General features: G+C 42.6%; 1 protein-coding gene across 4 annotated transcripts in view; it reads right to left on the reverse strand.

The window, feature by feature from the left end:
• Positions 1–6,930: 6,930 nt before the first annotated feature.
• ogdha (oxoglutarate dehydrogenase a) overlaps positions 6,931–26,077 on the reverse strand; it is a 79,501-nt gene continuing 60,354 nt past the window's right edge. For all 4 annotated transcript variants that reach the window (XM_029722283.1, XM_029722281.1, XM_029722284.1 and 1 more), the window contains 17 exons: positions 20,583–20,729; positions 20,386–20,476; positions 20,064–20,243; positions 19,601–19,729; positions 19,270–19,449; positions 17,462–17,614; positions 17,257–17,359; positions 17,045–17,173; positions 16,667–16,817; positions 16,349–16,476; positions 15,593–15,771; positions 13,991–14,062; positions 9,644–9,769; positions 9,491–9,563; positions 9,207–9,370; positions 8,867–9,021; positions 6,931–8,771 (listed from right to left, as the gene is read on the reverse strand). In XM_029722283.1, the coding sequence (XP_029578143.1) occupies positions 8,651–8,771; positions 8,867–9,021; positions 9,207–9,370; positions 9,491–9,563; positions 9,644–9,769; positions 13,991–14,062; positions 15,593–15,771; positions 16,349–16,476; positions 16,667–16,817; positions 17,045–17,173; positions 17,257–17,359; positions 17,462–17,614; positions 19,270–19,449; positions 19,601–19,729; positions 20,064–20,243; positions 20,386–20,476; positions 20,583–20,729 (2,281 nt within the window). In that variant the 3' untranslated portion in view covers positions 6,931–8,650. The remainder of the gene's footprint in view (positions 8,772–8,866; positions 9,022–9,206; positions 9,371–9,490; positions 9,564–9,643; positions 9,770–13,990; positions 14,063–15,592; positions 15,772–16,348; positions 16,477–16,666; positions 16,818–17,044; positions 17,174–17,256; positions 17,360–17,461; positions 17,615–19,269; positions 19,450–19,600; positions 19,730–20,063; positions 20,244–20,385; positions 20,477–20,582; positions 20,730–26,077) is intronic.

The raw sequence follows: 26,077 nt of genomic DNA on the forward strand, positions 1-26,077 counted from the left end.
ACATGCTGTTGTGCAAATGGAATAGACAACAGGTGGAAATTATAGGCAATTAGCAAGACACCCCCAATAAAGGAGTGGTTCTGCAGGTGGGGACCGCAGACCACTTCTCAGTTCCTATGCTTCCTGGCTGATGTTTTGGTCACTTTTGAATGCTGGCGGTGCTTTCACTCTAGTGGTAGCATGAGACGGAGTCTACAACCCACACAAGTGGCTCAGGTAGTGCAGCTCATCCAGGATGGCACATCAATGCGAGCTGTGGCAAGAAGGTTTGCTGTGTCTGTCAGCGTAGTGTCCAGAGCATGGTGGAGACAGGCCAGTACATCAGGAGACGTGGAGGAGGCCGTAGGAGGGCAACAACCCAGCAGCAGGACCGTTACCTCTGCCTTTGTGCAAGGAGGAGCAGGAGCAGCACTGCCAGAGCCCTGCAAAATGACCTCCAGCAGGCCACAAATGTGCATGTGTCTGCTCAAACGGTCAGAAACAGACTCCATGAGGGTGGTATGAGGGCCCGACGTCCACAGGTGGGGGTTGTGCTTACAGCCCAACACCGTGCAGGACGTTTGGCATTTGCCAGAGAACACCACTGGCGCCCTGTGCTCTTCACAGATGAAAGCAGGTTCACACTGAGCATGTGACAGACGTGACAGAGTCTGGAGACGCAGTGGAGAACGTTCTGCTGCCTGCAACATCCTCCAGCATTACCGGTTTGGCGGTGGGTCAGTCATGGTGTGGGGTGGCATTTCTTTGGGGGGCTGCACAGCCCTCCATGTGCTCGCCAGAGGTAGCCTGACTGCCATTAGGTACCGAGATGAGATCCTCAGACCCCTTGTGAGACCATATGCTGGTGCGGTTGGCCCTGGGTTCCTCCTAATGCAAGACAATGCTAGACCTCATGTGGCTGGAGTGTGTCAGCAGTTCCTGCAAGAGAAAGGCATTGATGCTATGGACTGGCCCGCCCGTTCCCCAGACCTGAATCCAATTGAGCACATCTGGGACAACATGTCTCGCTCCATCCACCAACGCCACGTTGCACCACAGACTGTCCAGGAGTTGGCGGATGCTTTAGTCCAGGTCTGAGAGGAGATCCCTCAGGAGACCATCCGCCACCTCATCAGGAGCATGCCCAGGCGTTGTAGGGAGGTCATACAGGCACGTGGAGGCCACACACACTACTGAGCCTCATTTTGACTTGTTTTAAGGATATTACATCAAAGTTGGATCAGTGTGGTTTTCCACTTTAATTTTGAGTGTGACTCCAAATCCAGACCTCCATGGGTTGATAAATTGGATTTCCATTGATTATTTTTGTGTGATTTTGTTGTCAGCACATTCAACTATGTAAAGAAAAAAGTATTTCATAAGATTATTTCTTTCATTCAGATCTAGGATGTGTTGTTTAAGTGTTCCCTTTATTTTTTTGAGCAGTATACATTTATTTAAATTTGGGGAGATTCTGGTAAGATGCCGGAAAAGTCGGCTGAATTCCGGTAGACAGAAACGGCCCGATGTACTGGATCCGATTCTGGGCAGTCATTCATTTTGATTCCGGGCCGAGTCCGACACCCGATTCCGGGCAGATTCAATCAGTTCCGGCCCCCCTAAATAGGGCCGTTTCTGGGCCGATTCCTCATTGCTAGCTGGGAAAGTGCTCTTCCAGGCGTTGGAGATGAGCAGTCACCACTCATGCGGGACAATAACAGTTATTGACTTACTGATGCTGTTTTCTGTGCACAGCCTAGGGAAGGGGGCATGGTTTGCTTTGGAAAGACTCTCTAATAAGAATTCTTTCCTCTGATCTGAATCCACTAATTCGCTACTCATCTAAAGAATGTTTTTGTATTTCCCCTGCATGCTTGTGTTCGGTTCATTGAGTTTACTAAATATGTCTGTTACATAGGCAAGGAGACACATTTTCTTACACAGAAAGTCCAGCATCCAGCATCCCCTGACATGTATAGCGAACAAAAGTCAATGCATGGGCATCTCGGCCCTCACAGCTAACGTCCATTTGGAGACCATAAGCTGGGGAGAGTTTGAGTCGTTCAGTCAGTTTTCTCTTTATTGATAGCAATAGCATAAATTCTTAATTTAACAGTGTTACCTGACAAAGGTATTGGTGTGAGTTTCTGTGCCTCTGCCTCCCCTCACAATATCAATTGCGGACGGTAATAACAAAGTCTTTGCAATAGTGTAGCAGGCCTAGCCATTCATCTTGGGAATGATTCAAGTGCAACAGTCAAGTGCGGCCTTTTCCCATGATCTAAGGGCACTCTCTGGTTGAATTTTTTATTTGAATAATTTTCATTTTGATTTTTATGGTTAACTAATTACAATGATTTTGAGATACAAAGACGGTATTATTAACAAAGGAATTGAATACTTATTGACTCAAGACATTTTAGCTTTTAATGTTTTATTACTTTCTAAAATGTTCTACAAACAAAATTCCACTTTGACATTATTGGGTATTGTGTATAGATCAGTGACACATATTCTCAATTTAATACATTTTAAATGGCTGTAATCCAACAAAATGTGGAAAAAGTTAAGGGTGTGAATACTTTCTAAAGGCACTGTAAATGGATACATGTGGCATTCCGGCAACTTTGAGAAAAATACTTTGTGTGCTTGTTGTTCACATGCGTATCTGCCTTCTCATTGGCTAGAATGGCCCCACCTGATCTCGCCTGCCTTCAATCATTGACGACATGTATTTCTATAGTTAGAGCAGTCACTTGGCTATCTTGTCAATAGAATAGATTATCTTTGACTGCACTGAAAAGCAGAAGGGAATGACATGACTACTTTAGGCAGCCCACCTTCCACTGATTCATGAAAGCTGAGTTAGCCAGCCCGCTTTTAAGGGTGGTAATAGTACTCAATAAGTCCCAATGTAATGTTAAAGGTTTTGTTAATGGAATATGGACATCAATACAATTCTATTCGTATTTCTTATAAAGAGAGTATGGAGGTGCCTAATTAACAGAAGGATTAACTTGACCTGATTTCAATGGTCAAAATGGAATGAAATGCAAATCAGAGGTCGCTGACATATTCACCAAAATGTTGTGACTCACTATAATAAAGTCTTGGGTGAGCTTGCTGCAAAACATGCCAATTCCCTTGTCTGTGTAGTGGCTTCTGACAACCCATTGCCCTCAGTCAAATTAAAATTCCTGATTGCAGTCGTTCATTTGCTCTTGGGAACTCGCTGAAACGCACAATAGACTGGCTCTTATTTGAACGAGGTGGTGAGATGGCATCAGATGAGCATCATTTGAAACAGGCACATTTTGCTTTGAGTGATTTTAAATATATATATATATATATATATATATATATATATATATATATATATATATATATATATATATATATATTTAAGGTTGTTGCCACTATAAAAACATAATTATCTGTCGGAGAATGACAGCATATCATAGCATTCATAATGGGTCCAGACTCAGAGCTCACCATGGGTTTATTCTGCAGACCACCACCCTGATAATATTCTATACTCAAGCACCATCTAGTGGTCAGTTAACAGACATTTACTGGTTTCTTGGCTTGGATGGTCTTTATTTCATCTGAGACCTCATGGGCACAGCCCTTTTAGGTGTGAATAGTTATCTGCCCGTAGTACAATGTCTATTTGTAGGCCTATAATTGGCAATTATATACAGATATAGCATTTCTACAGACCAGTCCTATTAATACGATTTAATTGGTAGGGACCAAATAAACAATATTTACTGTAAATCAGGTATTTTGTTTATTTTATCATATCAATAGCTGTGTTAATATTTTTCATCAGTTCCAACACATTTATGACACCATTTAAAAAAATTAAGAATTTACTTTTGCCTGAATTAAGGCGTGATGACGGGGATATTGATATATTCATTGAAAAATACGTGATCAATGTGGGCAACATGATATCATCGTGTCGATTTATCCTTTTCTTTGTATTCTCCCATAGAAAGTACAATGAATAAACGAAGCCCACAATTATGCACCTTTCAATCATTATTTCCAGCTCTTTGTTCGATAATTATACAAGAAATGTAGCTAGGCCAACTGAACGTGTAGTTGATAAACTCTGGCTCTACCGGTGCCCAGAGCTGATGGGTATTCCATTGATGTTTGAAGTCTTATATAAACTGTGGTTTGAGCCCTGAATGCCGATTGGCTGAAATCAGTTTTATATCAGACCTATACCACAGGTATGACCCAATGTTTTTTTTTTTACTGTTCTAATTACATTGGTAACAACTTTACAATAGCAGCAAGGCACCTCAAGGTTTTGTGGTATATGGCCAATATACCACGGCTAATGGGGAGGCTGTATCCAGGCACTCCGCATTGTGCATAAGAACAGCCCTTAGCTGTGGTATATTGGCCATATACCAGACATCCTCAGGCCTTATTGCTTAATTATACCACTCTGCTTTTAGTGATCTGCCCTCCTCTTTGCCCCGGTGGGTCAAGACAAGAGTGCCCCATGTGGTTGAGTGCAGTACAATGGAACTGTAAGCTACTCCAGTGGTTAGGCCTATATCTGTTTGCATTTATTTCATTTGATAATTATATGGAGAGTTGAACAAATGTCTCTTTAAAATACTATAATGATGCCTAAACAATCAAATACGTTTTATTCTCAGTTAACACAGTGATGGCTTTTGATGTTGTTTTCCCTTGTTATCAACCCTGAGAGAGAGAACCTATTCCTTTAGCTTAAAAAAAATTGAGGTGGGCCTATCACGCTGGCCAGGACAAATGATTAATGTATACTTTAGAAGGGTCTCATCTATCTCAGAAGTTAGAACTAGCCAGAGACAGGAGTCCTTAATAATGCACATTTTTACTCCTGAACGTATTTAGGCTTTCTATAACAAAGGGGTTGAAGTCTTGACTCAAGACATTTCATCTTTTCATTTTTAAATAATTTGTAAAAATGTCAAAAAATAATTCCACATTGACATAATGGGATATTTTCTGTAGGCCAGTGACCAAAAATATCAATTTAAAATTCAGGTTGTAACACAACAAAATGTGGAAAAAGTCATGGGGTGTAAATACTTTCTGAAGGCACTGTCTTTGTGCTATAATTTCATTTTGTCTAGGAATTTATCTCCACGATTATGTCGTGTCTTGGTGATGTCGTGTCTTTGGCATCATTAAAGTGAAGACTGTTATTTTATCAAATCAATTCTCTGTAATTATTATTACGTGATTAAACTAATCATGTAAATGTAATTAACTAGGAAATCGGGGCACCAAGGAAAATCTTCACATTACAAAGTTATAATTTTACTAATATAACTTCAGATATTTTAATATCTGATCAATTAGTCTTCTAAGTAATGAATTATTCTTTACCTCACGTTAGTCTCATTCCAAACGTCGTAAATTGTTGGTTATCTGCACGAACCCAGCCTTTACTATGAATCATCCATACATCAATTGTCTTAATCATTTATTTACTAACTAAATAATCACAGAAATGCATAAACAAACAAACAGTACATATGGTTACAAGGAAATGATAGGGGAGGTTCTCTAATGGGCTAAGCTGATATGATGGCTTGGTGGACAAAGGAAAGTGGGTGTGTACTGAGAAGGGCGGGAAAGACAAGGAGTCAGTACACAGTTAATTATATTAATTGAAATGCTAATCCTTTGCACATGAACGCGCACTCGTTCGGGAATAATTGCAATCAATATATATTTACGCCCAGTGTGTCGTCGTGATCTCTGTTGGAATCGTCAGTCCTCTGTTGGAGTCAGTTCATCATCGTCTGTCTCTCTACCTCCCTGAAGATCGTGTCTTCTGTGGTTAGAATGGATACTTCAGAGTACCATTCAGAAATGTTCTCATAGAATAGACGTTTTGGCTGTTGTCGGTCTTCGCATCCCAGGTTGACATAATTTCTAGCTGCAGACTAGTAATTAGTATCCAAGATTTGCTCTTATTCTGTCGGAACCGATAGTCTGAGTTTAACCATTTCCACCCGTGTAGCCAATGCTCCACGTGCTATGGTTAGAAATTCAACAACCATTGGAACCTTAGCAGACGCTGAGGTTTTTGTGGTCTAAACTCAACCTGTGCCCCCTCAGCTGACCGAGGTAAGCATGGTCTGAAGAGGATTTCCTCAGGAGGGGTTTTTATTCATAACAGTAGAAAATGACTGTTCCACGACGCCAGATCATGTCTGATCTCACGGGGGGCGGGCCAGTGACTTGTATTCCTTTTAACGTTTAACATCCTTACATCATTTCACAAATAGTTTCATCTTTACTCATTTTTATACAAGAATTAGATGCAAACACCATAATTGAGAAATGTACATTTCAGAGATATAGTCATGTGTGTTTCCTGTCCTCTGAGGTCACCAAATGAAACACACTCGTCATACCTGTCCCTTAAGTGTCCACGGACCATTCCCACCTTCTCACAAGTGGACATTTTGTATCAAATCCTCATTTTGGGGATTTAGGAGATCGCCATGTGAAATCCTTTGTTCTCTCTATTTCTGCATTGCGAGGTGGAGTCTCCTCCAGGAATTTACAACCTGAGATAACAGAACCTGGGTGTAGGAGAGAGGGGGAAGCCACTAGCTATACCCAAAAAGGGCCACGTCATGACAGTGATCAAGAGAAAGTTGTCATCTTGGTCTAATTGCTGCAAAAGAAAATGTATAGCCTCATTCACCCTCAATAACTGGAGGACTGAACTATCTAGCTACTGTACATACTGTTGGATTTTGTATATTCTAAAGTTAAACTAAATCTGGAAGTGTTTCATGAAATTCGGAAACCATATGTTGATATCACCTTTGGTAATGTGTTGTATAGTGGGCGTTTCGTTTTGTTTGTGAGGTGCAATGTAAAAACAAAACACTAATTGTCCAAAAAATGTATTCAACCATTCACTGATTTGGGAAGATAGTCTTTATTGAATGAAGCAAAAATAATAAAATGGAAAGAATCTTAATCCACTATATGAAAATAAATAAATCATTTGCTTTCTCGTGGTGCCATCCAAACAAAAGGTGATGTCCTGTTTTTTTTTATTAGCTATGCAGCTAAAAAGACTCTTGTGGCAATTCATTCATACACCCTGAAAAGAATGCTAAATGCTTGAAAACAAATTTGGCACAGGGGTTGCAAGAGGAAAATGAGTACATGAGTTGTTGAGAGACATCTAGAGGTGCCAGGTCTAGTTTATGTCATCTGGATGAGATCAGTGTTTAGCTAGAGTCATGAGAGGACTACATGTAGGGGAGGGGGGGGGGGGGGGTAATCAGCTCCAACCTGCTTGCCCTGTTCTGCAGTAGGACAACAGAGCTAGGGGCCATGTATCTAAAGACAGAAGTTGCCCTGACATTGCTGTATGAACAATCCTTTACAAACTTCTATGTGAATTTATATACAAGTGCAAACATGGTACCAACTCATTTGACCAGTTCAACACTCCTTATATATAAATGCAAACATGGTACCAACTCATCTCACTGGTTCATCACTCAAATTTCCCTTATCTAAGTCTCAGCCTCTTTCACGAGAAATGGTGCAAGATGGATAAAAGAGCATTTGTCATGTTAAATGTACTAGTATTTCACTGAACACAATGTGACAGTGAAAATGTTTTCCGCATTCAATACCTCTTATTCTAATAGCCATTACAAGAATGAGAAAGTTTTTTTTGCCTTTCAAATCAACTAACACACATACAACCAATAAACAGACAAATGTAAAGCAGTTGCAGATGGTGGTGATGTCAGTAGCACTCACCAAGGAGATGGATAGCCCTGGAGAAGAGAGAGGGAGGGGTAGAGACCAAGACAAGTTCATCCCTGCAGTGTGCTCAGAGCAAAGAACAGGAGGGGGGAAACACCTGGTTCTCCTCGAAATGTGGTCTAATCATGGACATTGAACTAACCGTTGTGTTTTGCCAAATACTAGTGGTACATATTTTAATCTGGTTGCAACAGTTGCCCTGTCCTTTGGCTATGAAAGGAGACCTGGGATGAAACGTGTAAGGAGACGCTTTTCAAAAGGATGACATTGTGACAGCAACAGAATGAAACACGGAAAAATATATAAAGCTTTATAAACAATGTGCTTTGGTCACACACACACACACACACACACACACACACACACACACACACACACACACACACACACACACACACACACACACACAGGGCTTAAGCAAAACCCAACACAAGAAGGTTATAGTGTTGGTGAGTGGAGTGTTAACCAGAGAAATACAGGTATAGAAAATAAAAACCAAGCTAAGGATCACTGACTGTACAAAGGTTCTCTTGCCTAACCCCTGACTGGCTGTCTACTGCTAAATGTGTGGTATGGAGGCATGTGTCTGACAAAGGTGGGCTAGGGCACGCTGAGACAGGACCAGGGGGAGTCGATGAGGGAGGGCCTGGGTAGGGGAAGATGGCAATGACTTAAATGAACAGGACTGTTGCCGTTGTGGGCTAGAGACAGAGACACCCACCAGGAGAGTAGGCTTGCTCTGAGGGCCAAGTCCAGGGGGTATGTGGGCGTATGGGACGGAGGAGGGGCCTCGGTTGCAGTGGAGGGTGAAGGCTACCCCTTATCCTGGGACAGAGGAAGCGGGAAGAAAGAGTTACATCTGGTCCTTGAAGGCATCCAGATCGAAGGCAGTGTCAAGGAAATTCTTCAGCTCCACCAGGTGGGCCTTCTTGTTTCCTGTGGCTGGGGCCGCAGCAGGAGGGCGACCAGCATACCTGAACACACGTAATGGGAGAGAGTTTAATAAGAGTTTAACTAAAGACAGACACACTTAGGAAAGAGGATAAGAGCAGATGAAGGGTTTGTTTACCAGACAGGCTTGGCACGATCGATGGTGGTGCGCATGCGGGGTTTGACGTAGTCGTAGTAGCCCTGGTTCTTATGCTCCTCTTGGCACCACACCAGGTCGGCATTGGGGTACTTCTCGCTCTCAGCCTTCACCAGGTCGAAGGGGAAGGGGGACAGCTGCAAACAGAGAGACCACGTCATGTCATGAAGAAGAGTAAGGTAGCTCGGAAAGCCAAAGCGAGCACCAGTGGGTTTAGGGTGCCGTACACATTAGGTCAGGCAAAAGTTCAACTCCTTTCGGCTAAGCATTTTTCAAGTGCTCTGTGTGGGAGCCCCGAGGTGTTGAGTGTGTGTGTAGCTACCTGCTCCATGCGAGCAATGGCGACCGTGTCCTCCATGCCATGGGCCTTGCGTTCCTTGGTGAGTTCGTAGTACACCTTCCCTGTGCAGAAGACGATGCGCTTCACCCCGGCTGGGTTCTGGGCCACTGGGCCATTATCTGGGATCAGGCGCTGGAAGTCTGTGCCTGGAGCACAGCAGGGAGACACAGCAACACTCACCCACTGCCAGACATCCAGAGGGCATATACACCAGCACTGTCCTTCACAGACATCCACACACACACACACCAAACACACAGTCTTACCTGGCAGCATCTCGTCAAAGTTGGACCTCGCCTCGGGGTGGCGCAGCAGGGATTTGGGGGTGAAAACGATGAGCTAGGAAAAGAAGACAGATCAGAGGACAATGAGCTCTAATAAGCAGCTTTAGGGTAGAAATGTTGTTGACGGGGACTCACAGGCTTCCTGAAGGGCGCCAGAATCTGCCTCCTCAGCACGTGGAAGAAGTTGCCAGGGTTCGAACAGTTGACCACAATCCAGTTGCAGTCGTGGAGCTGGCGAATGGCAAAGTCTTCTGTGATGCTCTTGTGGAGAGGAGGAGGGTGAGAGGAAAGGGTAAGTACTAAGGCTGTTACGGTGATTCCACGTGACCCGCGAGTCACGTTAACTAGGCTTCTCAAAAACTGCGCTTTGATGCCGCTGATGGTCATTAGTAGCCTATCAAACTTGCTAACGGCCAGTCGCTAATGCTGGTACTCAGCACTCTATTGTCCATCTAATCACTATGCTGCAAATGAAAAACCAAATCAAACGAGTCCTGGCATTCAGAGTTTGAGTGGAATAGGATCACCTGTTGCGCAGCGAGAGCGAGCTCCTCATAGCTGGTTGACACATGGAATGGAATAAGTGATCCTGTTGGGCAACATTTTTACAGGCAATGCTATGCAATTGCATGATAACAGAGTTGATGACCTCTATTAAAAAGAGGAGGATCCCATCAACTAGGCCTACTATATTTATTTCTCAACTTTCCATATATTAAGCGCATTACTTTGCTTTTCAACCAGAGTAGCCTACCTGGCTGACATGAAAATGAACTGTGGAGGAAAGCTTTCTTCAAATACTATTCAAGTGCATATGGATGACGTCTTTTTACCCTGTCCCAACAGGTGCATGATAATGGCCCATTCTAAATCAAAACTAATTTCACACATACAGTGCATTCGGAAAGTATTCAGACCCCTTCCTTTTTCCCACATTGTTATATTACAGCCTTATTCTAAAATTGAGTAAAATCATCTATTTAATCTATCTACACACAATACCCCATAATGACAAAGTGAAGAGTTTATTTTTACTTTTGCAAATGTATAAAATGAAAAAGTATTCAGACCCTTTGCTATGACACTCGAAATTGAGCTCTGTCTCCATTTATCATCCCTGAGATGTTTTTTCAACTTGGTGTCCACCTATGGTAAATAGGTGATTGGACATGATTTTGAAAGGCACACACCTGTCTATATAATGTCCCACAGTTGACAGTGCATGTCAGAGCAAAAACCAAGCCATGAGGTCGAAGGAATTGTCAGTAGAGCTTCTTGACAGTATTGTGTCAAGGCACAGATCTGGGGAAGGGTACGAAACATTTCTGCAGCATTGAAGGTCCCCAAAAACACAGTGGCCTTCATCATTCTTAAATGGAAGAAGTTTGGAACCACCAAGACTCTTCCTAGAGCTGGCCACCAGTCAAACTGAGCAATCGGGGGAGAAGGGCCTTGGTCAGGGAGGTGACCAAGAACCCAATGGTCACTCTGAAAGAGCTCCAAAGTTCCTCTGTGGAGATGGGAAAACCTTCCAGAGGGACAACCATCTCTGCAGCGCTCTACCAATCAGGCCTTTCTTGTAGAGCGGCCAGATGGAAGTCACTCTTCAGTAAAAGGCACATGACAGCCCGCTTGGAGTTTGCCAAAAGGCACCTAAAGGACTCAGACCATGAGAAACAAGATTCTCTGGTCGGATGAAACCAAGATTGAACTCATTGGCCTGAATACCAAGCGTCATGTCTGGAGGAATCCTGGCACCATCCCTACGGTGAAGCATGGTGGTGGCAGCATCATGCTGTGGGGATGTTTTTCAGCAGTAGGGACACTAGTCAGGATTGAGGGAAAGATGAACGGAGTAAAGTACAGAGAGATCCTTGATGAAAACCTGCTCCAAAGTACTCATGACCTCAGACTGGGGCAAAGCTTCAACATCCAACAGGACAACAACCCTAAGCACACAGCCAAAACAACGCAGGAGTGGCTTCGGGACAAATCTCTGAATGTCCTTGAGTGACCCAACCAGAGCCCGGACTTGAACCTGATCGAACATCTCTGGAGAGACCTGAAAATAGCTGTGCAGCAACACTCCCCATCCAACCTGACAAAGCTTGAGAGGATCTGTAGTGAAAAATGGGAGAAACTCCCCAAATACAGGTGTACCAAGCTTGTATTGTCATACCCAGGAAGACTCGTGGCTGTAATCGTTGCTTCAACAAAGTACTGAGTAAAGGGTCTGAATATTTATGTAAATGTACGGTTTTTTATTTTTAATAAAATTGCAAAAAAAATCTAAAAACCTGTTTTGGCTTTGTTATTGTGTGTAAAAAAACAACAATACAATCGATTTTAGAATAAGGCTGTAACGTAACAAAATGTGGAAAAAGTCAAGGGGTCTAAATATTTTCCAAATGCACTGTAAAGACGAGATTAAATTGAGAATAATCTTAATGGTGAGAATATTATAACATGTGAATGTTTTCCAGTGTGTGCAGTCTAAGACTAGTTCAAATCATAGTCGTATGCATCATGTAGCCTAACCCATAGGCCTGTGGGTGTTGCTAAGGTTTGTATCACAACTGAAGTGGCTAAATAGCTCCAAGCGTAGCCTATAGGCCCAAGACACCTGGAACACGGTTGGAGAACCCATAGCCTACAGCAACTAGCGCTCACAGCCTCTTGTCAGAAGTAGATGTTTATTCATGTTTCTTAAATGTCAAATTTCGAAGTTGTTGCAAACATCAACGTTTAAGGTTAAGTTTAGACATTAACGCCACATTTTTAAGGTTAGGAATAAGTTTAGGCATTAACTCAGTAGGGTTAAGTTAAGGCTTAAGGTTTAGGATAAGCTTAAAACAAAAATCTCAAAAACAACTAATAACCTTTGGAATCAGAGGCAGATGCTTACAGTGGCATTAACTCTGAATGGTCAAGGTAAGGGTTAAGGATTGTGATAGGCCTAAAACAAACATGGAAAGGTGGCATCCTATGAAGGTGCCACATTGAAAGTCACTGAGCTCTTCAGTAAGGCCATTCTACTGCCAATGTTTGTCTGTGAAGATTGCATGGCTGTGTGCTCGATTTTATATAACTGTCAGCAACGGGTGTGTCTGAAATAGCCAAATCCACTAATTTGAAGGGGCGTCTACAGACTTTTGTATATATAGTGAATATTAGTAGGCTATATGTAAAGACCAGATTAAATTGAGAATAGTCAGTGAAAATATTATCAAGTGCTTGTCAAATTGTGAATGATTGTGTTTGTGCAGCCCGTACAAGAAACAGACCAGAGCGCTTGTCATTCATGACTCTTTTTAAATCATCATTAGTCGCAAAATATCCTTTCTATTTTATTCAGCTCATGTTTAATTGTATTGGTCTTACTATAAAATAATACCACGGGAATTAAGCAAATCTTACCTGCTAAATGAACTAGTGTAGCCCACAACCATATGGCATAGGCCAGATCAGGGCCTAACATAAGGACAACTCAGAATATGTTATGCTGTTCTTCTGAAATAGGCTACATTTTCTTCATATTATAATGTTTCTTTAGACCTGCCTAAAATAATGGATTTATTGTGATGGTGTAGGCTATATTAAATTGATTTACTAGACGTTGAAAAAGGTACGCATCAGTGGCTTATAGGCTATGCGTGGAAGCTGGAAATGCTAAACGTGTTTTTATGTTAATTAATGGTCAATTACTGTGAGACTGGAATTTATTTCCATGACAATCACCGACTGACAAAATTTCATGACCTCTACAGTCCTAGCAAGGACCAGTACCGGTTTCATCCACATGTAGTCTACATTTCCACCGATTCTTTATAGTATTCTCACATTAAGTACCATGCCACTGAAGCTTTGGGGGTGTTTAAATTTGAATTTCATATTCTGTTTATGGCACTTCTATTTTGTACCCCCTCAGTAGATGTGACCGACGTATACATTTGCTAGTACACAGTGTGCCGGAGACACTTCAACCACCTGTTTCCGTTGTAAAATTACCTTAATATTACCCTAGAGCAGTGGTATACAAAGTCGGGGTCGCAACCCCCCCAAAATGTGGTAATAGTAATAAGAAGAAGAAGAAAAAAATACAGATTATTCTATGGGAAAATATACAAACCTTTTTGAAGATAATCTGAAAAATATAATTTTATTAAGTAAATGTATTTATTGGTTTCTTTTCATGTTGATAAGAGATGAAAATGCAATAAATCGAAGGTTATTTGTTGATGTAAAAATAGAAATGTATAGATTTTAAGGTTGTGTCATTAGATTTGGGTGGCGAGAAAATCTTGGGGAAAAAATGTGGTCCCTGCTGAAAAAGTTTGAATACCACCGCCTTAAACATATATTCCACTCTATTTGGAAGAAAATGTCAAGATATGTCAATGTCAGGCATGAACTAGAAAACATGAACAGCCTTTTGGATACAAGAGGCAGTGCAGAATGATTAGGAGTGAGGGTTTGACCTACTGGGAGCACATCAGGATCATCGTTGCACATCTGGAGAAATCTCTCTGGACGAGCAGAGGAGTGTTCTGGGCCCTGTGGAGGAGTGCAGTGAGGTCACTAGGGCTGGCACAGAAAACCAACGATTATGGATGAATAAAATAACCGTCATATTAACAATGTTATTAATCAACTATTTTCAAGTACAGTACCAGTCAAAAGTTTGGACATCTACTCATTCAAGGGTTTTTCTTTATTTTTACTAATATCTACATTGTAGAATAATAGTGAAGACATCAAAACGATGAAATAATACAATGGAATCATGTAGTAACCAAAAATGTGCTAAACGAATCAAAATATATTTTAGATTCTTCAAAGTAGCCACCCTTTGCCTTGACAGCTTTGCACACTCTTGGCATTCTCAACCAGCTTCACCTGGAATGCTTTTCAAAAAGTCTTGGTTTGTGCTCAGCATATGTGGGAACCATCTCAGTTAGATTGAGTTCGGGTGATTGTGGAGGCCAGGTCATCTGATGCAACACTCCATCACTCTCCTTCTTGGTCAAATAGCCCTTACACAGCCTGAAGGTGTGTTGGGTCATTGTCCTGCTGAAAAACAAATGATAGTCCCACTAAGCCCAAACCAGATGGGATGGCGTATCGCTGCAGAATGCTGTGGTAGCCATGCTGGTTAAGTGTGCCTTGATTTCTAAATAAATCACTGAGTGTCACCAGCAAAGCACCCCCACACCATCACACCACCTCCTCCATGCTTCACAGTGGGAACCGCACATGCAGAGATCATCCAAACCAAAAATCTCTAATTTGGACTCATCAGACCAAAAGGATTTCCACTGGTCAAATGTCCATTGCTTGTGTTTCTTGGCCCAAGCAAGTCTTCTTATTATTGGTGTCCTTTAGTAGTGTTTTCTTTGGAGCAATTCTCCTCTGAACAGTTGATATTGAGATGTGCCTATTACTTCAACTCTGTACTTCAACTCTAATGAACTTATCCTCTGCAGCAGAAGTAACTCCGGGTCTTCCTTTCCTGTGGCGGTCCTCATGAGAGCCAGTTTCAATATAGTGCTTGATGATTTTTGCGACTGCACTTGAAGAAACTGTCAAAGTTCTTGAAATTTTCCGGATTGACTGACCTTCATGTCTTAAAGTAATGATGGACTGTCATTTTGCTTTGGTTATTTGAGCTGTTCTTGTCATAATATGGACTTGGTATTTTACCAAATAGGGCTATCTTCTGTATACCACCCCTACCTTGTCACAACAAACGATTGGCTCAAACTTAAGAAATTCCACAAATTAACTTTTAACAAGGCACACCTGTTAATTGAAATACATTCCAGGTGACTACCTCATGAAACTGGTTGAGAAAATGCAAAGCTGTCATCAAGACAAAGGGTGGCTACTTTGAAGAATCTCCAATATAAAATATATTTAGATTTGTTTAGCATTTTTTGGTTACTACATGATTCTGTATGTGTTATTTCATTGTTTTGATGTCTTCACTATTATTGTACAATTAATCAAATAGTAAAAATAAAGAAAAACCCTTAAATGAGCATGTAGTGTATCTCCTCCCTTCAACTGGTGCTCTGGGGTACTCACCATGCCCTCCATGCCGTGGGGCAGCAGCAGGACTATGCCATTCTGGCGGACCCACTTGGCCTGGCCGGGGCAAATGAACTGGTCGATGATGCACTGGGCTGTGTTGTGGAAGTCTCCGAACTGGGCCTCCCACAGGACCAGGGCATTGGGACTGGCCATGGCAAAACCCAGCTCAAAACCTGACAACAGAGAGACAGACAGAGAGACAGACAGAGACAGAGAGACAGACAGAGACAGAGAGACAGAGACAGAGAGACAGAGACAGACAGACAGACAGACAGACAGACAGACAGACAGACAGACAGACAGACAGACAGACAGACAGACAGAGAAAGAGAGGTTCCTAACTCAGGACTCATTTGCCAAGATAGTCAGCAATCAAGGTTAAAATCTCTCCTGGTTGGTGTATCGTTCAAACGGCATGCATGAAGGCAGTTTTGTTGTTAATGCCAATGTCAAAGCTTGCTAGCGAGAGCTGCCCCCTCCCAATTGGCTGTCGCGTCACTGAAATTTGAAATGTTGGTTGCTTGCGCTCTCGTCGCGGACAGTTAGGTCGCTGTGTCTCTCCTTTCATACTAAATGACTGGTCGCTATGTCCCCGAATATCTCGCCAAGTGTGAGTCCCTAGTTAGTAGCGGGTGGAGATAGTAGTAAGGGATTATTTGAATGAGAGTTCCTGTGATATTTCCCAGTTTCTCTGAATCTGTTTCCATAGTAAATGTATCCACAGTAAATGTGAGGGAGAGAGCGACTGACCCAGCACGCCGTACTCAGACAGGGAGCTGTTGCAGACGGTGTAGGGGGCCTGGTTGGGGGCCACGTGGTTCATGGGGATGCAAACTCTCTTGTCCACGTTCTGGTCGTGCAGCACATGGTGTCGGTGACTGGCAGGGAGGAAAACACAAAGCAGGGACAATGAGGGACAACAGACAAGATCTGCATCCCAAATGGCAGCCTGTACCCTACTTTGGACCAGAGACCATCATTTGGGACACAATCAAGATGACATGCTCAAAAATGGAAACATTTTGTTTTTCGGGGACTGAAAGTCCCTCTCCCTCTCTTTCTCATCACCTGAAGGTGCCCCTCTCCACGTCCTGGCCGCTGAGGCGAACGTGGATGCCCTCTTTGAGCAGAGAGCCAAAGGCCATGTATTCTCCCAGGGCCCAGTCCACCGTGCGGTTCTTGATCATCTCCCCTCGGGCCTTCAGGATACGGCTCAGACCTACGGAGGAGTGCAAACCAGACACTTGTCACCGGGTGTAAATCTTGCTGTGTGTACACAGAAAAATGTGTTTAAAGCCAGTCATTAAAAGAGCCATGTCTTCACTCTGCACTTTGGCTCTTTTGCTGTTGACTCTCCCTCCATCAGAGGATTTAAAAGTTAAAAGGCATAGAGATGCATAATATTATAATGTTCTTAATTCTATGGTTTAGAGTAGGGTTCCCCACCTCCATGGATGGTGAAGTCTTCGACTGGCACTGAGGAGGCCACCTGTCCGATGTGGGTCAGCTCCTCCTCAGTCAGGCCAGTGGACGGGCAGGTCAGGCTCTTGGGCTGGCCATCCAGGTTGAAAAAACCTACACATACACAGGTCCATTATTCACAACACACACACACACGGCATTGTGTATGTGTGTCTGTGAGCTGTTAACCCACTCACCAGGCCAGGGAGAGTCCAGCCAGTGTTTGATGTGGAGGATCTTCTCATCCTTGGAGCGAACATGTGCCTCCTCACAGATCTTATCATACTTTGCAATCTCCTCCTGTAGAGAGAGGGAGATGGAAGGCAGAAGTGGAGAGGGTGACTCATCGGCTCTACCCTATGGAGAGTGTGTGCGATATGGTCGAAGTGGTTGAGCTCTGACCTCGTACTCCTGTCTCGTGACAACCCCCTCTGCGATGAGTTTCTCGCCATACTTCTGCATCACTCCCTTCTGCTTCTTGATCTGCTTGTACATCAGGGGCTGGGTGAACATGGGCTCGTCCATCTCGTTGTGTCCCAAACGCCGGTAGCACACCTGCCGACACACAAACATTGTTAATAAACATACACACAGACACAGACAGACCTGCCAACCTTGAATCATTTTTATGAGTACCAGATCAACTCCGCGGCGGCATCCCACGCGACAGTGTGTGCGACACCCACACTGCCCAAATAATAGGCATTTTTTGGGCCTAATAAGGAGGTTGGTAGAGGACTGCCTCAGTAGGAATTTTAGGCTATAGACCGTATGGGTTCTTGATAATTAGCTGCTCTTCAGTAGCTAACTAGAAATACGTTTAAATGTACAAATCAGGGCTCTCACTAGGACTTTCTGACAAGGTGGTGCTGATGTAGGACTAAGGTTGGGTAGGGGAGAGGTCCAGAGGGGGTTAGTCAACTGCAACTGCCATTTCCTGAAACCTAAAGTCTTAAATTATATCAAACAACGTAGCCAACACAGAAGACTTGTGTATGATCCTAAATTAAATTGAGGTGGTCTCAATTACATTTTTTCTAGGTTAAATGTAAGGGTAATGACTATTCTAATTAATAGGTGTCTATGTGGATAGTCTAGTGTACTATGAAACAACTGAACTAGGCCTATAAACTTGTTTTAGATCTCCATCCCTGACCTAATCCATGAAGTTAGGTCTGACTATTGGCTACCATTCATTCAACATTTGTGAACTGACTATTATCACATCATTAGCAGTCTACTGTTGACATACAGATATATCAAGAGGACAGATCAAGAACTTATTAATTAACATTTGCCTACTAATCTTTAACATTCCAATATAACTTTCTGTGAAGGACGCCATGAGCGGAACAGGTCTTATATGAACAGGTCTCACATGTTTCCTTGCCCATAAATGAGCTCACGCCTACTACCTGGCAAGAAAGTGTTCTCGCTTAGTTGACTAAACACTGTAGCTAACTACCTTGTCGTAATGACGCCTTAGCTAAGGTGCTAACTATCAAATAATAGTGGTTATGTGCTTGAGTAACACATACAATTTAGGAAAATGTATTTAGCAAACAGTCATTCTCCATTTTCCTCACACATCAGAGGTATCAACAGACGAAGTGAGGAGCTGCCATCCAGTTTGAGGGAAGAAAATAGTACTAAGACGACAGGGGTCAGGCTGAAGCAGCTCAGCTCTAACTTCAGACGGTTGAGTCAAATACCACAATGTGCCAACTAAAAGCCTATTTTTGTGCATTTTAAATCAAACTTTGTCACATGCGCCGACTTCAACAAGTGTTTACCTTACCGTGAAATGCTTACTTACGTTTGCTTACTTATTTTATGGTAGTTTTTCATATCAGCATACTTTAACCTCAAATTACGTGCATGGTACGCAAAATGCGTGCAAGTTGGCAGGTCTGCACACACAAACACACTGGTACTGACACTGATGTTGGCTGCTGCGGACGTCATAAGGCGGGGCTAAACTAACTGGTACTACTGCGTATGTGTGTAAGAAGCCTTCTTTCCCTATATATTTCCTCCTAACCTCTACTTAAGCAGACAGTGGGTTGATATGAACCATCGGGGAACTTTGGAGTAGGGTGAAGTTGCCCCTGATCTTGGGTCAGTTATGAATTTTCCCCCATGAATGGTTAAGGTCAGGATTGGGGGAAGGGAAGCTGATCCTAGATCTGTACCTAGGGAACTATACTCACCAGGTCCACCACCACGTCCTTGTGGAAGGTGGCTCTCCACTCGGCGGCCACGTTGCACACGTACACCACAGCCTCAGGGTCGTCAGCATTCACGTGGAAGATGGGAGCATTGACCACCCGGGCCACATCAGTGGGGTACGGAGAGGAGCGCGCCATACGGGGGTCAGTGGTGAAGCCAATCTGGGGGAAGTTAGGGGTTGTGAGGGTTAGCACACCAGCCATTCACACAACCACTAGTTTTCTACCATGGCTGGAACAAAGACTATTTGTATCTTCATCAGAACAGGTGTGGTCAGTGGTTAGATTGGCGTGTGTGTGTGTGTGCGCACACCTGGTTGTTGACGACCACATGCACTGTGCCGTGGGTGGAGTAGGACGGCAGGTCGCTGAGATGGAAGGTCTCGTACACGACGCCCTGACCGGCGAAGGCAGCATCACCGTGCATCAGGATGGACATCACCTGGAACATAAACAATCCAACATCAAATGCAGAACACTTACAATCCATTCTTGCTAGAGGTAATAACTCATCAAATAAAGTCGGATTGGTGAAAGCGATATGGTGGAAACCATCATTTCACTCATCCGGTACAGATAAGTGTGTAAGTGAAGGGCAGAAAAAAGGGCGGCTTTTTTTTTTTTTTTTGTGCCGAAACCTGGGATCGAACCGAAAGGGTGCCTTTCTACAGTACATAAAAGGACTATGATCTCTGCAAGTACTCCCTTGTCACTTTGAGAAAAATAAATACGGCGGTATTCAAACCGTGTTCAAAACCAGCGGTGTCGGTCCGTACCTTGTGTCCCTCGGTGTCTCCGCAGTAGAACTGCTCGGCCTTGGTCTTGCCCTGCACCACGGGGTCCACAGCCTCCAGGTGGGAGGGGTTGGCCATGAGGGACAGAGTGATGTTGCGGTCCGTCACACGGTTGATCCTCCTGTGGTACATCCCCAGGTGGTACTTGACGTCACCGGAGCCCTGCAACAACAACAGAGTCAAACATACTAGCAGTAGAATACCGCTAGGCATCTACAATAGAGCCACACATTCAGACAATTCATTAGTTGTGTTCCATTTAGTGCAGTCAAGAATTGCAGTGGGTGGGCTAGATGGGACTCGCCTCATCAGCAGCCTCCAGTTTGGAGTCAAACTGGCAGAAGATCTGCTCCAGCTCCTTGCGGATGACGTTGGCCAGCACGTTCAGACGACCCCTAGGAGATTGTGAGCATGTGTCGGAGGAGAGAAGGCTGAAAGTCAAACCATGTTGCAGAAACTCAAGCATCCCTTCCCCTTGTGCTCCTTTTGTTATTTACCCACCTGTGTGGCATGCCCATGACGACGTTCTCCACACCCTTCTCGCTGGACTTGTCGATGATGGTCTTGAGGGCGGGGATCAGAGACTCGCAGCCCTCCAGGCCGAAGCGCTTCTCTGACGACCACTTCCTCTGGAGGAACTCCTCGAACCTGCGGTGCACAGCGCATGTCGTCAGCACACGGCCATATCCCTTTGGAGAGGACTCCAGAAATCTCCTATGATATTAGTTTGCAGGATTGGTCCAATGCAGGGCTCCAGACAAAAAACAATCCCCTGGTGGCACTAACTTTTTCAGTTGGTGGCGCCACCCCATGATTTGTTCACACCAAAAATAAACTGTGGCGTGACGCAATTGAAAAATGTGTAATCATCTTTTAAAGTTATTCACTGTGCTTTATTAGGGGTGCAAGACTAAGATGCTATTCAATAAATATGTTGTTTCATCTAACATGTCCATGCAGGAATACATGACCAACAATATTTTTATGTGCAACCTAATCCAGTACCTGTCATGTATTTTGGATTGACAATTAGGCTATCGATATTACATTTTTTGTTCAATAGAGATTAATTTGCCTACATCTTTATTTGCACTATTATCATAGGCTAATTAATTTGGGGCTAATTCACCTCCTGAGTAAGTAAAACTCAAAACACATTAGCTATATTGCTAAGTCTAAACATAATACCCACTGCTGGTAGCCATGTATTAATAAAACAGTAAATTCAATATCCCCCAAAAAAACCTTGGCTACTTCCCAATGACACATGCACTCGCAAGGGCCGATGTGCATTTCGCACACTCAGCATCTCAAAGCCAAATCAATTATCTTGCTTGTAAAACAGTTGCTAGAGCTTAATATTTAGAGTTGAGAAATAAAAATGATTGACAGAAAGTTGACTCTCCCGTCATCAACATTGACAACAGTAGTTGCTTCTAGGGCTGCGCAATGAATAGAATTGTAATCGAAATTGCAATATTGATGTGTGCTACTCAGTCCATTTTTATAGTTTATTCCATTTGATGTCTCTCTCCAGTCTCCATGTCTCTCAACTCAATTTCACTTTAAGGGGCTTTATTGGCATGGGAAACATATATTTACATTGCAAAAGCGAGTGAAATATATAATAAACAACAGTAAAATAAGCAAAAAATTAACAGTAAACATTACACTCACAAAAGTTCCAAAAGAATAAAGACATTTCAAATGCCATTATGTCTATATACAGTGTTGTAATGATGTGCAAATAGTGAAAGTACAAAAGGGAAAATAAATAAACAAATATATGTTGTGTTTACAATGGTGTTTGTTCTTCATTGGTTGTCCTTTTCTTGTGGCAGCAGATCACACATTTTGTTGCCATGATTGCACACTGGTATTTCACTCATAGAATTTGGAAGTTTATCAAAATGTGATTTGTTTTCGAAATCTTTGTGGATGTGTGTCATCTGAGGGAAATATCTCTCTCTAATATGGTCAACATTTGGCAGGAGTTTTGGAAGTGCAGCTCAGTTTCCACCTTATTTTGTGGTCAGTGTGCACATAGCCTGTCTTCTCTTGAGAGCCAGGTCTGCCTTTGGAGGCCTTTCTCAATTGCAAGTCCTTAAGTAGAGTCAAAGATCCCCTTAATTTTAGGTCAGTCACAGTGGAGAGGTATTCTGCCACTGTGTACTCTGTTTAGGGCCAAAGAGCATTCTAGTTTGCTCTGTTTTTTTGTCAATTATTTCCAATATGTCAAGTAATTATAGAAAGCTGTCGATGACGTGGCAAGCGGCAGCGTGGTAGGCACAGCTTGTTCCATGAATTAATCACAAAAATTGAGGATTAACTGATAACTACGAAACAAACATTCTGTATAATATAGAGAATCTGGAACTATTTACTGATCAGCATTTTGATATGCTCGAAAAAGAAACGGATACATCGAAGTGAACAAGAGAAGACCTTTCCTCGAGTTCTGTGAGCGAAACGGGAGGAAAGCCGCAGTCTAAAATTCCAAACTTAACATTGGAGGGGGACATTTTTATAAACATGTTTCCAGAAGATAGAGCATTGCTTACAAGCGAGCAGTTACTGTCAGGGCACAGGTCTGACAACCTGTGCAGAAGATCTATGTGCTGCTGTAGGCCCTCCTTGGTTGGGGACAGACGCACCAGATCATCAGCAAACAGTAGACATTTGACTGCAGCTGGGTGCTGCAGACTGTTCTAGTTCCCTCGCCAATTCGTTGATATATGTTGAAAAGGGTTAGGCTTCAGCTGCATCCCTGTCTCACCCATCGGCCATGTGGAATGAAAGGTGTTTTTTGCCAATTTTAACCGCACACTTGTTGTTTGTGTACATAGATTTTATAATGTGTTTTTCCACCAACACCACTTTCCATCAATTTGTATAGCAGACCCTCATGACAAATTGAGTCAAAAGCTTTTTTGAAATCAACAAACCATGATTAGACTTTGCCTTTGTTTTGGTTTGTTTGTTCGTTAATTAGGGTGTGCAGGGTGAATACGTGGTCTGTCGTACGGTAATTTGCAAAAAAGCCAATTTGACATTTGCTCAGTACATTGTTTCTGCTGAGGAAATGTACGACTCTGCTGTTTATGATAATGCAGAGGATTTTCCCAAGGTTGCTGCTGACACATTTCCCCGGTAGTTATTGGGGTCAAATATGTCTCCACTTTTGTTGATTGGGGTGATCAGTCCTTGGTTCCAAATATTGGGGAAGATGCCAGAGCTGAGGATGATGTTAAAGAGTTTAAGTATAGCCAATTGGAATTTGTGGTCTGTATATTTTATCATTTCATTTAGGATACCATCAACCCCACAGGCCTTTTTGGGTTGGAGTGTTTTGTATTTTGTCCTGTAGTTCATTCAATGCAATTGGAGAATCCAGTGGGGTCTGGTAGTCCTTAATAGTTGATTCTAAGATTTGTATTTGATCATGTAGATGTTTTTGCTGTTTGTTCTTTGTTATAGAGCCAAAAATATTGGAAAAGTGGTTTACCCATACATCTCCATTTTGGATAGATAATTATTTGTGTTGTTTGTCCAGGAAATTGTCAAGAAGGGATTGAATTTGTTGTTGCCGAACAGTTTGGTAGATGTCTACACTATTTTCCTTCCATTTATAGCATTTCTTAATATTATTCAGCCTCATGATTGAGCATAGCTCTGTTCAAGTTGAGTGTGATTTTGCTGTGATCTGATAGGGGTGTCAGTGGGCTGACTGAACACTGAGGGACTCTGGGTTGAGGTCAGTGATAAAGTAGTCTACAGTACTACTACCAAGAGATGCACTATAGGTGTACCTACCATAGGAGTCCCCTCAAAGCCTACCATTGACTATGCACATACCCAGCATCCGACAGAGCTGCAGGAGTTGTGACCCGTTTTTATTGGTTATGCTGTCGTAGTTGTGTCTAGGGGGGCATATGGAAGAGGGAATGCTGTCACATCCATGTAGGTGTTTGTGTGCTGAGTTCTTGTCCAGTTCTGGCATTTAGGTCACCACAGACTAGTACATTTCCCTGAGCCTGGAAATTGTTGATCTTCCCATCTCCTCACTGCTTTCCCCACACACACCAAGCCCCGCCCACTATCACTCAAGCAGGCACAGTTAGAGTCAAGAATGCATGAGTCAACAAACAAGAATGAAGCTGCTTTCAAATTTGAAAAGTTATACAATTGGTTTGTGTATCTTTACCTCTGCAAAACGTTAGTTTTAGCAAGCTTCACATGTTAATAGATCGCTTGTTGTATTACTTGTGAGGAAAATTGCAATCATTTGCGTTTTATTTCAGACTGATGGTGCCTGCATCTGATGGTCAGTTTTAAGAGAGAAAGAACACGAGAGAGAGCAAGTGAGAAGCAAAGAGGCTGCCTTTAACAGTCTCCTCCTTCCTCTGCGGACTGACCAAATAGGTGGTCAGCTGATGGCGAAACTCAAGTCACACTTCATGATTTCTGACTCATGCACCAATTAATGTTGTACACTTACTCGTATGCCCAAAGAACAATACATTAATCATATATTATCGCTAGGGGAAAAATATATATATTAGAGGTCGACCGATTATGGTTTTTCAACGCCGGTACCGATACCGATTATTGGAGGCCCAAAAAAGCAGATACCGATTAAATCGGGCAATTTTATTTATTTATTTGTAATAATGACAATTACAACAATACTGAATAAACACTTATTTTAACTTAATATAATACATCAATAAAATCAATTTAGCCTCAAATAATGAAACATGTTAAATTTGGTTTAAATAATGCAAAAACAAAGTGTTGGAGAAGAAAGTAAAAGTGCAATATGTGCCATGTAAAAAAAGCTAACGTTTAAGTTCCTTGCTCAGAACAAGAGAACATATGAAAGCTGGTGGTTCCTTTTAACATGAGTATTCAATATTCCCAGGTAAGATGTTTTAGGTTGTAGATATTATAGGAATTATAGGACTATTTCTCTCTATACGATTTGTATTTCATATACCTTTGACTATTGGATGTTCTTATAGGCACTTTAGACTTCCCAGTGTAACAGTATAGCTTCCGTCCCTCTCCTCGCTCCTACCTGGGCTCGAACCAGGAACACATCGACAACAGCCACCCTCGAAGCAGCGTTACCCACGTAGAGGAAGGGAAACAACCACTCCCAAGTCTCAGAGCGAGTGACGTTTGAAACGCTATTAGTGCGCACCCGGCTAACTAGCTAGCCATTTCACATCGGTTCCACCAGCCTAATCTCGGGAGTTGACAGGCTTGAAGTCATAAACAGCGCAATGCTTGAAGCATTGCAAAGAGCTGCTGGCAAAACGCACGAAAGTGCTATTTTGAATGAATGCTTAGGAGCCTGCTGCTGCCATAGACTTAATCATAGACTTAATTATAACATAATAACACACAGAAATACGAGCCTTAGGCCATTAATATGGTCGAATCCGGAAACTATCATCTCGAAAACAAAACGTTATTCCTGTTACATTGCACAATCTTCAATGTTATGTCATAATTACGTAAAATTCTGGCAAATTAGTTCGCAACGAGCCAGGCGACCCAAACTGTTGCATATACACTGACTCTGCGTGCAATGAATGCAAAATGACACAATTTCACCTGGTTAATATTGCCTGCTAACCTGGATTTCTTTTAGCTAAATATGCAGGTTTAAAAATATATACTTGTGTATTGATTTTAAGAAAGGCATTGATGTTTATGGTTGGAACAACGTGTACCTAAGCGATTATATGCAACGCAGGACAGGCTAGATAAACTAGTAATATCATCAACCATCAACTAGTGATTATGATTGATTGATTGTTTTTTATAAGATAAGTTTAATGCTAGCTAGCAACTTACCTTAGCTTCTTACTGCATTCGTGTAACCTTGTGGAGTGCAATGTAAAGCAGGTGGTTAGAGCGTTGGACTAGTTAACCATAAGGTTGCAAGACTGAATCCCTGAGCTGACAAGGTACAAATCTGTCGTTCTGCC

The sequence above is a fragment of the Salmo trutta genome, chromosome 29 (genome assembly GCF_901001165.1).
Source record: "Salmo trutta chromosome 29, fSalTru1.1, whole genome shotgun sequence".
In the NCBI taxonomy this organism is placed as follows: Eukaryota; Metazoa; Chordata; class Actinopteri; order Salmoniformes; family Salmonidae; genus Salmo; species Salmo trutta.